Raw genomic sequence first — 14,024 nt, 5'->3', positions numbered from 1 at the left:
CAATACAACATCACTGTTAAATCTCTTAGATCTGACAATGGTGGGGAATATATTTCTGATGAGATTCAATCTCACCTTCATGAGCATGGTATGTTTCACCAGTTGACTTGTCCATATACCCCTGAACAGAACAGGGTGGGGAATGCAAGAATCGCCATCTTATGAATATTGTACGTTGTTTTCTTCGAGGGATGCATGTTCTAAAGTTATATTGGAATATGACAGTCCTCATTGTGGCTTTTCTCCTTAACCTCATTCCGAGTCACACTTTAAGAGGACAGGTACCTCTTCATGTTCTTCGACCTGATAGCACTCTCTTCCCATTACACCTAGAATCTTTGGGCGTACCTGTTTTGTTCAAGATAGGACTCCTCATTGCACGAAATTAGATGATAAAATCATTTGTTATATTTTCTTGGGTTATTCTTCTACATCAAAGGGATATCGCTGCTATGATCCCCTTTCCCATTGTGTAATTCATTCTTTGGATATCACTTTTTTTGAAAATGTACCTTTTTTTTGTATTACATCTTCTTTGCAAGTCTCTTCATCTTTGCAGGATTCATCCCCTACAATGCTACCCTCTTTGTTTTTCTCTCCATCTTCATCTTTGCCACCCATGAAGGTCTACTCTAGTCACCCTTGCCTTTCCAACTTTGCCAACTTCCTCCCTGGACTTAGGTTTAACCCCTTCTATACTTCCTACTCCATTTATTTCTAATTCTTACTTACCTATTGCACTTCGCAAAGGTAAGTGGGGGTATATTACTGATCATCCTATTATCCAGTTTGTTTCCTATCATGGACTCACTCCTTATCAAGCCTACCTTGCTACCACTGATTCTATTCGAGTTCTTTGGTCTGTATCAGAGGCTTTGGAAGATCCTAAATAGATTGGAGCCATGACTGCTAAGATCGATGCTTTGCAGAAGAATCATACTTAGAAGCTTGTTCCCCTTCCCTTTGGGGAGGGGACTGTTAGTTGTAAATGAGTTTCTACTGTTAAATATCTCACAGATGGCACCGTCGATCGATATAAGGCCCGCCTACTTGTTAAGGGATATACGCAAACTGCAGGAAAGGATTTTGGTGTTACATTTGCCCCTATAGCTAAACTTTCTATTGGCCACCTCCTTATCTCTTTAATTGTATGTCATTCATGGCCTCTTCACCAGTTTGATGTGAAGAATGCCTATCTGAATGAAAATCTAATTGAGGTTATATATATGGAACACCCTCCTGGGTTTTGTCTTCAGGAGGAGTATTCTAGGAAAGTATGTCATCTTCTCAAATCTCTGTATGGCCCAAAGCAATCTCCTCAAGCCTGATTTCAACGATTTTCTAAGGTCTTTTTATCTATGGAGTTTTCAAGATGCCACTCAGATCATACTTGTTTTGTTCGTCGAGGAGTGGATGGCTGTTGCACCATTGTTTTGATTTATGATAGTGATTGAAGATGATGTACAGTGGATTGACAGGGTTAAGATGTTTTCGGGTTGTGCTTTTGAAGTTAAGGACTTGGATCCCCTCAAATAGTTCTTAGGGATAGAAGTGGCTTGCTATCGCCGTGGTATTTCACTATCACAGCGCAAATACACATTACATCTTTTTCAAGACACTAGTATGCTTGGTTGTCGTCCTACCTCCTCTCCTATGGATCAGAATCATCACCTTCATGCAGAAGTTGATGATCTATTATCTGTCCCTTCTTCATATCAGAGACTCGTAGGCCGCTTGATTTATCTGACTAAGACGAGACCAAATTTGACCTTTGCGGTTAGTGTGGTCAATCAGTTCATGAATGCCCCGCACACCTCTCATCTTGATATTATTTATCGTATCCTTCGCTATTTGAAATCTCATCCTAGTCTTGGGTTTTTCTATTCTTCTACTGCCCAATCACATTTGTCCTATTTTACTGTTGTTGATTACGTTGGTTCTCTTATAGATAGGAGATCTACCTCTGATTTTTGTATTTTTCATGGTGATAACCTAATTTCGTGAAAAAGTAAGAAACAGAGTGTGGTTTCACGTTTTTCTACTAAAGCTGAATATCGTGTTATGGCCCTTGGCACTTGTGAGCTTATTTGACTTATATCTTTGTTAATGAAGCAAGATTTTCCAGTCTCTGGCTCTTCCACTCTGTTTTGTGATAACATGCCTGCCATCATGCTTACTCCTAATTCAATTCTTCACGAAAGAACTAGATGTTCACTTTCTTAGGGAGAAAATTCGATCTGGTGATCTTTAGACAGTCTTCATACCTTCTTTAGATTAGCTTGCCAACATGCTTACGAAGTCTGATGGTCCTTCTATCACTAATTCTCATCTTGTCAAGCTGGGTAGTTGATATATTTGCCGCAGCTTGAGGAGTATTGGAAATAATCTAGTTATTTTAGTCCTAGTTGTTTTTAGTAATAGCTTTTATTTTTCGATTTCTCGTGTGTAAGGACATTTTTGTCTATTCACTCTTTTATTAATATAAATACCTGTCAAACTCTCAGAAAGAGATTTGACAATTATTCTTCTCAATTCTTCTTTATCAACCTATATCTCCCTCTTACAGAGTTTTCTTGTTGTTGTTGATACTATGTCTATCCTTGTACTATCCATGTTTTTATTCATCCTAAGTGGAAAGCTAAGATGAATGAAGAAATGAATGCTCTGCAGCGTAATCATACATAAGACATAATATCTCTTCCTTCAGGGAAGCACATCATTAGCTATCATTGGGTTTTTGCCATGAATCACAACTTGGATAGCAACGTTGCTCGGTACAAGGCTTGTCTAGTTGCTCGTGGTTTTACTCAATCCTACTATCAGAACAAAGATGTCACATTTTCTCATGTGGACAAATTGATATTTGTTCGTGTTCTTATTTCCCTTGTTGTTAATCAGGGTCTATGTATCAATTATATGTGAAGAATGTATTTCTTCATAAGCATCTCGAAAAAGAGGTCTATATGAACCCTTCTCCAACATTTTGCTTCAGGGGGAGTTTCATGTGAAGGTTCATCGTCTTCAAAAATCTATACATGGTTTGAAACACTTGCCTTGTGCTTGGTTCCATGACTTGAGTGCAATAGTAATTGATATGGGATTTTCATATATCCCACTCCAACCATATCGTTTTCACCCATTCCAGTGAGATTGGACGCACTATTTTGTTGGTTTATGTAGATGAGATCATTCTTATTGGGAATGACTCTTCCTTTGTCTCTCATGTGAAGGATGAGCTTTGTTGCATGTTTGAGGTCAAAGATTTGGGTAGTTTGAAGTACTCTCTTGGTCTTAAGGTGGTTCGCTTAAGAAAATGAATATTTCCTTCACAAAGAATATGTCATTGATCTCCTTAGTGATACTGGTATTCTAGGGTGCAAACCCTCTTCATCACCTATGAATTCTAAGCATTCACTTCAAGAGAGTGATGGTGATCTTCTTTCTGATCCTCAAGCATACCAGCTACTTGTGGAGCATCTCATTTATCTCATTTATCTCACCTTGTTGTTGTCCATCGCAATCCATCAAGTCTAGTCTCAGTCGTGGATTTATGTACCATTCTCATGGCCTTCTAGATATGTCTAGATATAATGATGTTGATTGGGCAGGAGCAACCACAGATCGTCGTTCTACTTCTGGATACTATGCATTTCTTGGAGGAAACCTGGCTTCATGAAAAAGTAAGAAGCAACATGTTGATACTCACTTAAGTATTGAGGCCGAGTACCGAACCATAATTTCTGGACTGGAGCTTGAAAGATATTATGGCTTCATTCCTTCATTTTTGAGTTGGGATTTCCCATTGGCGGTTCCTTGCATCTTCACCGTGATAATGAAGCAACTCAAAAAATTGCATCCTATTTAGTCATTCATGAGATGACTAAGCATATTGAAGGAGAACAGCACTTTATTAGAGAGAGTTTCTAATAAATCCAAATCCTTCAACATGTCTTCTCTTCTCAACAACTTGAGGATATCTTCATCAAAGCAATTGGGCCGACTACTTTTCATGATGTTTCTATCAAGCTGGGCATGTTTGACATGCATACTCCAACTTGAGGGGGAGTGTTGGTGTTTGTATTGTAAGTGTAGAGCTGGTGTGCTCTAACTAAGCTTCCATGCATTGCAAGTCAAACACCCTATCCCTTGATGTTTCAAATCATTCTGGACCCAACACATCTTCATTGAGGCTAAAGATGGACATTTCTAGAAAGGCAGCACATGACTTATAATCCCCATACAAATATCTAACTCTAAAACCACGTCCTACCCTATATTGGACACAGATTTCTCAAAAAACAAAGAGGACACCCTTCCAACACCAACCTGTATCTAGAAGTGCCTATTTTTAGCCCAACGATAAGCTGGAAGTGCTCTACTAAGCATGTTGGAGACTCTCAATATTAGAATGATTCAATAGATGAACAAGAAAAACTCGTAGCAAGTGTAATTTGACAAGGAGTAGGTAGTGCAAAGAAATTTCAATATACAAATAAAAATTACAGAAAAATTAATATATCTCACCAATCTCACTGTGGACTTTTGACCATTTGGAAGTGTTATGGCATGAGGTCCAATCCCATGGCAGCACTCATGGCAAATTGTATGCGTGAAGAAAGAGTTGAAATCAATGTGTTTCCTCTGCTCCTCTGTAATACATATTCCCGCTATAGGTTGAAGAATATGCTTGAACCTGGTTAGGATTAGGGTAAATCATGAAGTTTAGATTTCAGGTCCAACTGATCACAGTATCGAGTGAAAATGGCAAGAACTGTCCAGGAATGTAGTTTAAAATGTACCTTTTCTTCAATAAATAAATAAATAAATAAAAAAGAACTAATTAAGAAGAAATTCACTTGGCCTCTGAGACATTCTTGAGCATGACCATTGATGTTCCACGCTCCTTTACTATACGCTCATCATTTGGCAAATTGAAGGCAACAGTTTGAGGACCCTTCACATCCTGACAAGATGATAAAACTTATCAACCTTTGTCAATATATTACAATGCCAATTTTATTTTATCAGAGCAAAGAGAACATGAAGTCATGTAGGAAAAGGGAATAATAAATCATAATTAAAATAACAAGAATATATCTATGGAAAAGGAATACCAACTATCAACTAAGAACAATGGGATTTGAATCAACATTATTATTATTATTTATAAATCAAGATATAAGGTATATTAAGTAACATTGTTTCAACCATGTGAATCACAACAATATCCGTCTTCCTATTCTTTATATCTGCAACAAAATAGGAAAAATAAATTAGAGTTCATGAATAATTTTCTCATAGTTCTGTTTCCGATGTTTCCAATTTCTTTGATATGGGAATGCACAATCTATGTGTGTTTCACCCGAAATCTGCTAACATCAGCAGATGATGATGTCAGCATTCATATGGCTGACATCAGCCCTCGTAGCTTGTGATGGATTGGAAGAAAAAAAATTGCTCCTCTTGCTGAGATCAACTCTCTGATACCAAGTTGTAGAACAGATCTGAAGAAGAATGGAAAAGAAAAAATAGAGATAGAAGAGAGAAAAGATTAGGGAGAAATAATATGAGATTAGGGTTTAATCAACCATTCTCTCAGTATTTTTATAAAACGTTTCCATAATTGCAATATACTCCCCATTCTACTAATTATTGTGTTAGACCTCCTCTAACATGATCATATTAAATAACTTAGCTACTTCTACAATTATGACTGAATTTTGGACAAAATGAAATGCAAGAACCTTTTGACACTAGTCCTTGTGGAACAGAAAATATTTCACAATATTTTCACCAAGTTACCAAAAACTTTTAATACCTTATATTCAACATCCAATCCAAATTGAATTTAGATAACACAGAAGCTATGATATCATCATCTATCAAATCTAAGTTACCCCAAACTTTAATCAATTATAGACTATCAAAAACAAATGAAGAAACAAAAAAGCCCTATGGTAGCAATGTCCAACTACGTCACAAAATGAGCATGTATTGGGATCCATGTATAATATGGTTCAGTTGTACAAAATAATATTTAAGAAAACATAGAATATTTTTAAACTTTATAATAACAAATAATACTACATTAAAATATACCAAAAATAAATTACATATTCATCTTCCAGTAATTAAAGAGGTCCAACACATTAATAGTTGGACCTATATTTGTAACTGATACCTATAAATGTACCCAAGCCCTAGAACATTGTATCAAATATGTCAACTATTAACAAGGTGCACATGTGATACAATGTATCGTTACTGTTGTATCATTGTATCACAATCACAATATTAGACAATCAAGATTGGTGATAATTAGCAAGTGCAAGCTAGCTTCGTTGGTAAAGTCTTTGGGTAATGATACCATAGACTTGGGTTCAATTCCACCAACACCAAGCAACTGATCTCATTGAAAAAAATAGATTGGTAATAATTAGGATTAGAAAATTATGATTATTTGCTTTTCCATATTCAGACTTTTGTAGTGTTCTACATAGAACAATCAATTTGGGTCAATGTAATCACCCTACTAACAATAATAAACACATTCTATCAAAATGCAACTACCAAAGACAACTCACAAAAATCATTATCAAATAATCATTTGTTCCAACCCTGTCATTTATCCACTCGTTTTAGATGTAGAAAGAATATGGAAATTAATTATGTAAGAGTTACAGACATAGTATGGCTAAGATAATTCCTTCTGGTAAAATTGTACCTATAAATCTCGTGTATGGCCTCAGTTGCATGAGCACGAGAACGGATAAAAAAAACTCTTGTCCTTGAAAGGTTAATTAATTGGAGCAGGAAACATTATACGTGATATTAGAACTTTAAAATAGGTTGTGCAACATCGAAGTTTAGCCTACTCATTGTATATGAAAAATCTAAACATCTAACAATAATTAGAATAAAAGATAAAGAAGCATAAATAATTTAAAAAAAATAAAAATAAAAAACTCATGGCTCTAAAAATGAACTATAAAAATCTTGGAAGTGATAACTAGGGGCTGTGAAGTTTTGTAAGCAAAATTCCAAAGCAGAAGCAGCACCGTTCGAAACAACTGAATTTAATACCCTTGCATTGTGTGGCATGCATGCTTAGTTAAGGAGGATTCTTCTTGTTTGGATAAAAGTATTCATCAATAGAAAATAACCCTAAAGAACTAAGAACTCACCCCAGCATTGTAAACAAGTTGAATCACACGAATGGGAGCAGCAACCACCTCTTTTGATTTGTAGCGATCATCCAATGGTAGACTTTGTTCCAAAATCTAGTCAAATATTGTTATTGTTAAACTAAATAAATATATAATAACAAAGCCAAGGGAAGTGGGTCGATGATGCCTTTAAATTTACCTGCAAATGATCTCCAAAGAGTTTAACTTGAGATGTTGCTTCATCATCTCGTATTCCAATGAATGCTTCAAATGTAGCCTAGAAAATATGTAACGCAACCAATAAGTGACACAATGAAACCTAATAGGAAATGAATGATATGAAATATCTGTACAGAAAACTAAGTGAAACAAGTGAAAGACGAACTGCTTCAAATGTATATAAGCAAAGGAACACATCTGCACATCTTGGGATAACCAAACTACATATAAATAGAGAAAGAAAGAAGCTCCAAACCACCCAATTAACTTTTTGATGGACGAATAAATGTCATCACTAAATTCATCTAATCGAGATGACCAGCCAGCGTTGATTGAAAATATATACTTATGATATTCCTTCACAAACAATTCGAGCATGAGCTGTAATACAATTTTAGAAGTAGAGGATAAGGTGTTTTCTTGCTAAGATTCCTTTGATGAGGTGTCCCTTAAAATAGTGGCCCCATTTCAACCCCCATTTTGGCTGGCTGCAACATGTAGAGGATTTACATATCTACCATGTAAAGCAGAATTTAACCAAAATTCCACAAATAGTACATCCTTCCTAAATTTACATGTCTTTGATCTCCTCATCATCTGAAGGAAACCGAATTCTTTCCAAACCAAACTTGAAAAAAGTCCAAATTAAAGCTGAATTTCAAGCTTTGACTGCATTACAAGAGGGACTTGGCCAAAGATCCCTTCCTACAATACTAACATTGAAGCATCATTGTGGAGGTGTGAATAGACCTTGAAAGCATGGACAGAGGATAGGTTAACTTGTTTTGTTTTGTATTACAATTTGCAATGTATAATCATGCCACGAGGTGTTTGTCTGCTAAAGTCATACTGCATAGATTTAGTCTTGGTCCTAATTATCTTAAAACCATCAATTTCTAAATGCATCTCTGCATGGACGACGCATTTACTTCTGTTGTAGTTCAACCAACCAAGACTAAAAAATCAATAAATACTATGCACCATAGGATCAATTATTCCATCAATCACTTGTGCAAAAAGATGTGGACTTAGGTTGATCGTTAGTGTAACTCTACTATAACTGGAAACTTATTTATCTTACCACCAATTGTTCTAACACTATAACAACCCCAACAAAAATATGCTTAACAATGTCATGCAGGACAGTGAAGGAAGAAAAGGAAAAAAGGGTGCTTAGGGGATGTGGTTGGGGATTTGGGTAAGGATTAAGGATTTGGGCAACAATAGGAAAAGGGTTTCCAAAATCCCAATTGGCTGTTGAAATGTCAAATGCCAAAGTTTTGTAAATTACGATAATTTTGTTGGGGTTGGATAAGGGTTAAAGGAAAAGGGTTTATAGGATAAGGATTAAAGGTTAAGAAAATGGATAAAGGGTTAAGGGTTGAAGAAAAGAGTTTTCAAGAAAATCAAGATTCAAGAATCAAAGTCAAAGAATTCAAGAATCAAAAATTCAAGAAATCAAGAATCAAAAATTCAAGATATCTTGAAAAATCAAGAAAACATAATTTATGGATTGGTTTCTTAAAAGGATTAAAGGTTTCTTGATGGTATCTTGATCTCCTACAAATAAACAAAAAAAATTATAGAAAAAATGGATTGAGGAAGAAGATAGAAGATAATAAAAAGATTAAAGAAAACGATATATTAACCTTGGACTCCCCCAATGATTTCTATGGCATCAACCATATTGAATGCCCCAATATTCAAAACAAGAAAACAATTCTGTTTTTTTATTCATTCATCAACTATATTTGAAATCAATTATAATAGTCATATATATAGGTTAGACTGAAAACCCTAATTCTAAAATTATAAAAAAAAAATTGACACTTCTGATCTGAAGATGCAAATCTCGTGTAAAATTGATACCCAACCAGTATTTTGACTATAACTTTCTCAAAACTAATCGGAATTCCAAAATCTTGAGCTCATTGGATAGGTATCTGAACAACCTTTTAAACAACACCAAAATAAACTAAATACAATAAGTAAAGTACAATAATTAAAATAAAATAAAATACTAAAACTAAAACATTACCCAAATAGGTTAGGCCCACGAACTTAGATGTCCCCATCACTATGTCACTAAATTTTTTGAGATAAGGCTTTCTTGATGATGCTGATGACTTGTTTTACTCCACTTTTTCGTAATACCAACAAAATTAACTTTCAAGTAATGTATTACTAAGTTAGTAAACCCGTGTCTAATATGTTATCTTTTCTCGAAACTTCTCCATTTTTCTATGTAATAAGGAGGTAGCCTCAAAAGTAAACGTTCTTGACATAAATCCAAACTGGTTATGATACAACTGTTTTTTTTCTTTACTTTTTCACCATCACTATGCTCCCATAATTTGTAGCGCAACTCATAGGTTTTATCCCACAACAATTTGTGAAAGTTTTCCCATCAACCTTGTTCTAATAAATAGGAGCTCTAGAACTTCTTCATTTACCAGACATCTCCTTAGACTACAAAAGCATATTAAACACCTTAGTTAACAATCATAATCCTATTTATTTCATGCACTTTCAAACCTCCATTGGAATATCAACTGGATGTGAATTCTTTCCTACAGTTGTAGGCATGGTTCAAAGTTTCGTTCTGTTTTGAAATATTTCAGTGGAAAATTCAATTTAAACTCAGAGTGGAACATAAAACATTGAATGATTCAGGAATGTTTCAAACTATCACATAATGTCTCGGAATGTTTTAGTCAAGACCATCTTGGTTTTTCTCTTCATCAAGACATTGCGATCAGGAGAGATTATAAACCTTGGTTCTAAGAACCTTCTACCCTTTATGTGTTTCCACACCCTTTCATGCTTTAGAATTTCGCTCCAACATAGTGAAATAAAAAAAATTAAAATTTATCCACAATAGCCATTCCCAGCTCAAGCACCCAAGTCCCCTCCCCTCACGCAAGCGCTCGCTTCATGTACCTAAGGTCTTTCCTATCTTCACCTTAGCCAAATCTTCTTTAACCTCTGAAACCTTAATCTTATAACGTGAGTTTGTCTTGTTGACAAGAGTCATTCATCTTCAACAGATGGGAAAAGGAATTTCTCTTTATTCTTTGTCCCCAGTCCCTCCCATGTATTTTACAAAACAAACCTAAAGTGAACAAGAGTGAAAAATCAAAAAATTAAGTACACCATTGAACCTCAAGAAAGCAGCATGTACTAATTTTGTCAGTCAATCCACCCGATCTTATTTTGTCAGTCTTAGGCATCTTGTTTATGTGGTCTAAAGCTTGTAAAGAGCTTGCAGGGGTTTTCTTCGAGGATTTTGTAGGGAGATGGGATCAGGTGTATGGTATTGCGAGAGATTAACTACTATGTATTTTCTGTCCGCTTGGCTGGCCATCTCAGCCGACCTTGCTTTATTATCAATGAAATTTTGTGCTTATAAAAAAGAAAAAAGCAGCATATACAAATGACCATAAACCTTTAAGTGATTTATTTCTTATTGGTCCATGAAGTTGGAGTGTGATTATGCACTTATGGTAAAAATCGTGACAACCCATAGCAGGTCAATTTCTGTTTGAGAAAGCTAAGTGACAGATTTTCCGAAGTGCTGAAGGCAAAATAAGAGCCCAGAAAGAGTAGCATCTGCTCTGAGTTTTGCAGGCCTGATTCCAAAACCAAAAAAAACTAATATTTGAGACCTCCATATCATAAATTTATCTGTATCTATTTTCTCGGACTCTTTTTTTTTTCTTTTCAGTTCATTATTCTATAGTGCACATAGAGTTCACTACAATGCCTTCCATTTTCATCCGGTCATGACTTGTTATAGTCACACACACCATAGAAGATAACTGCAATATTTGGGAAGCTTCTGACGATATCTGGACCAGCAATATAAAAGAAAAATAACTGCAGATAAAGAAGCTTCCATATCTAAGTGAAATGCTAAACTCAATATAAGGCAAGGATGGGTAGTTCTAGGCCTTCATACATAAAAGATATAAATGGGAACAAAGGAGATGGCCAGATCAGATATACCTTATATCCAAAAAGTGTATCCTCGTATGTCTCGTATGGGCCTATAGTAACATCCAACTTAGAGTCCTGCAATTTATTAAGAAAAAACTAGTAAGTGAGTTGGCTACAGTTACATAAAAATCAGGACCAAAAAGGTTCTTATATCTAATATTCTTACAAAACATAGAACATAAAACAGTCTGATTGATATTCATGAAAAGCAAAAGCTCATCAAAGAAAGCAAGGAGCAGATTTCTCCATATGAAAGCTTTTAAACTTTGCTTACAGTAACACACACACACAAAGATTTCAGTGAACAATTTGGTCAGCTTGGGACTATAACATTTTGATTAATATAGAATACTATAAATCTTGTCACAATTAAAAAGAAAAATACTATCATGATGGATAGTAAAAGGAAATAAGAAAATGCACTCAACCTGTAAAGGATTTTTTACTTCAATATGCCCATCGTACTTGTATCAACATGCGTATCAAACCCAGCAAATTATAAACACCTAACTCGCTGCCAGAGAAATTAGATTGATTTCCCCACCATGTAAGAGACTAAATGAAGACGATATAGTTTGGAATCCCAGATCATGTGGTGCAAATTTCCACATGTAAGTCCTACCAGGCTACCAACTATAACTTAGGACGCCATGCCGATCAATCAAATCAAGGCAAATGGCACAATGTGAAAGGTGCTTTTTAAGGGTAGAAATGTTACAAAAAAATGCTTACATGATAATACATGGGACAAGATTCAGAGTAAAGTCTGGTGGTTGAGAGAGACCCATGGAGGTATGTTACCACAAAAATATCCATGCAAAGTCACTTGTGGGAAAGAAGCTGATAACATACAAGCTTTGGGTAACTAGGCTGACACATTCACTACGTGTCACCAAGCCTTGTATATGTCAATGCTAATAAGGCTTGCAAAACTGAGTTGAGAGTCATTATCCTTTCACACAATTCCATATTACAAGTAGGGTCCCGAGCACAAATCAGAACTGAACATGGGGTTACTAAGGGTTACTAAGTAAGGGGTTCACAACTGAACATGACTAATTGAGAACTACATCACTCTAAAAGTCTTCTTTCAAGCTATGCTCCTCTCCTCAAACCCTCTCCCTCTCCCCTATACCACTTTCTCTATACATCCCTGATTGACGTAACAGTGACCAAATGCCAAATGGATCTTGCCTTGGTTTAGGAAAAAATTGAAGCCACCTTACCCAACCTTTCAACGACATGTACGCACACGTGCAAATAACAATTAGCATGTATGTCACGTGCAAATAGAAGGATCCACCCTGTTATACCGAGTGATTACTAACAAGATAGCAAAGAAAATGTTATAAATAAAAAGATGGATATGAAGTAAACCCTGCTGAATGATATAAAACTGATAGCAAATGCTGAACAAATTCATAAGCATAAAAATTATACTAACCAACTCCATCCAAGCTATGTCCGAGTCATGATAGTCATTTGAAAGAAAAGCATCGGCTTTGATTTTCAGCAACCTCTTCAAACTACACATGGAAAATAGTGTGGAATTTTAAAAATCTAAATTTGGTTATGGAAGTAAGAAATCTTATAAATGAACCCTTAGCTTTAGAAATTCAGTAAACAGCCTACCTAGGAGAGTTGGTCAAGTCCCCAGCTTTGTGAAGCAGCTCAGCTGCTTTCGTAAGAAGAGGCTTATACTCATGAGAGTATGGAACAATATAAAGATCATGAATAGACCCCAAAACCTGGTCATCACCACTAAATGTACTAATGACTTGAGGAGCATCCAAAGTAGATTCACTATGCCTTCTAATAACATTAAAAAACCCAGTTGCAGCTTCTTGTTGTTCATCCCGTAGACTACTCTTCCATAACTCAAACTCCTATGAAAAATACAGAAATCCATGGGTCTTCAAGTTGAATAAAAGAAATAACATGTAGATGATAATCCACCATGGAAAATTCAGAAGAAATTCCATTAAATCAAGGGAAGAGTATTAGTTCTACATATTTATGGCTAACATATAACAGTCAGCAAATAACTTCCCCAAGTGTCATCACATGTGCAATTACCTTTTTGTCCATATCTGGAGGATAGAAATTTGCACCAGGGGGTTTCAGCATTGGGAATGCAGCTCTGTATTCAAGACCCTTCCACCCTGGTATAGGTCTTGTAGATTCCACAAGCAACTTGACAGCAGAATCTGCAGTTGTCAAAAATGCCCGATTCTCATCAAGGCATGACCTGTTACATGAAGAAAATGAGAACTTTTCGGGACAGTGTTTATAAAGCCATAATTATTCTCTGGCTCTTAGCTAAACTTTGAAGTGAATGATCTTTTCGTAGAAATAAATTATCTCCCCCCAAAAAGAGGGAGGAAGGCCAAAAAAGAATTAAAGGCACATGCAAAATGTATTAAATTTTCATAATTGTAAACTAAAAGTTTCTCTTCCCAAAATACCAATTCTCTTCCAAATTTCTGAAGTTATCACTTCTTTATTTTTTTAAAGAATTTCAAGCAAAGTAGTTCTAAAAAAATATTAAAATTTCACTGTATACATTATTTGCTTGAGATTATGTTCGAAAGAAAACCTTTTAGTTGGAATGGATGTTGGGTGACATGCAGGAATCCCACTCTA

The 14,024-nt window shown here is 35.5% G+C and overlaps 1 protein-coding gene across 2 annotated transcripts in view; it reads right to left on the bottom strand.

Annotated features, from left to right (window-relative positions):
* Positions 1 to 3,571: 3,571 nt before the first annotated feature.
* The window catches only part of LOC147381472 (nudix hydrolase 3-like), a 33,304-nt gene continuing 22,851 nt past the window's right edge, over positions 3,572 to 14,024 (bottom strand). Inside the window, exons 10-17 of one of the 2 annotated variants that reach the window (XM_086430373.1) lie at positions 13,458 to 13,629; positions 13,014 to 13,267; positions 12,826 to 12,907; positions 11,391 to 11,456; positions 7,366 to 7,443; positions 7,185 to 7,280; positions 4,857 to 4,963; positions 3,572 to 4,693 (exon numbers count right to left, since the gene is read on the bottom strand). In XM_086430373.1, the coding sequence (XP_086286499.1) occupies positions 4,414 to 4,693; positions 4,857 to 4,963; positions 7,185 to 7,280; positions 7,366 to 7,443; positions 11,391 to 11,456; positions 12,826 to 12,907; positions 13,014 to 13,267; positions 13,458 to 13,629 (1,135 nt within the window). In that variant the 3' untranslated portion in view covers positions 3,572 to 4,413. The remainder of the gene's footprint in view (positions 4,694 to 4,856; positions 4,964 to 7,184; positions 7,281 to 7,365; positions 7,444 to 11,390; positions 11,457 to 12,825; positions 12,908 to 13,013; positions 13,268 to 13,457; positions 13,630 to 14,024) is intronic. The other variant, XM_086430372.1, reaches the window with a different exon arrangement.

This window comes from Akebia trifoliata, unplaced genomic scaffold (genome assembly GCF_017979445.1).
Source record: "Akebia trifoliata isolate Shusen 1 unplaced genomic scaffold, ASM1797944v1 Contig00425, whole genome shotgun sequence".
Taxonomy (NCBI): domain Eukaryota; kingdom Viridiplantae; phylum Streptophyta; class Magnoliopsida; order Ranunculales; family Lardizabalaceae; genus Akebia; species Akebia trifoliata.
This window is presented reverse-complemented; position numbering and strand designations above follow the sequence as displayed.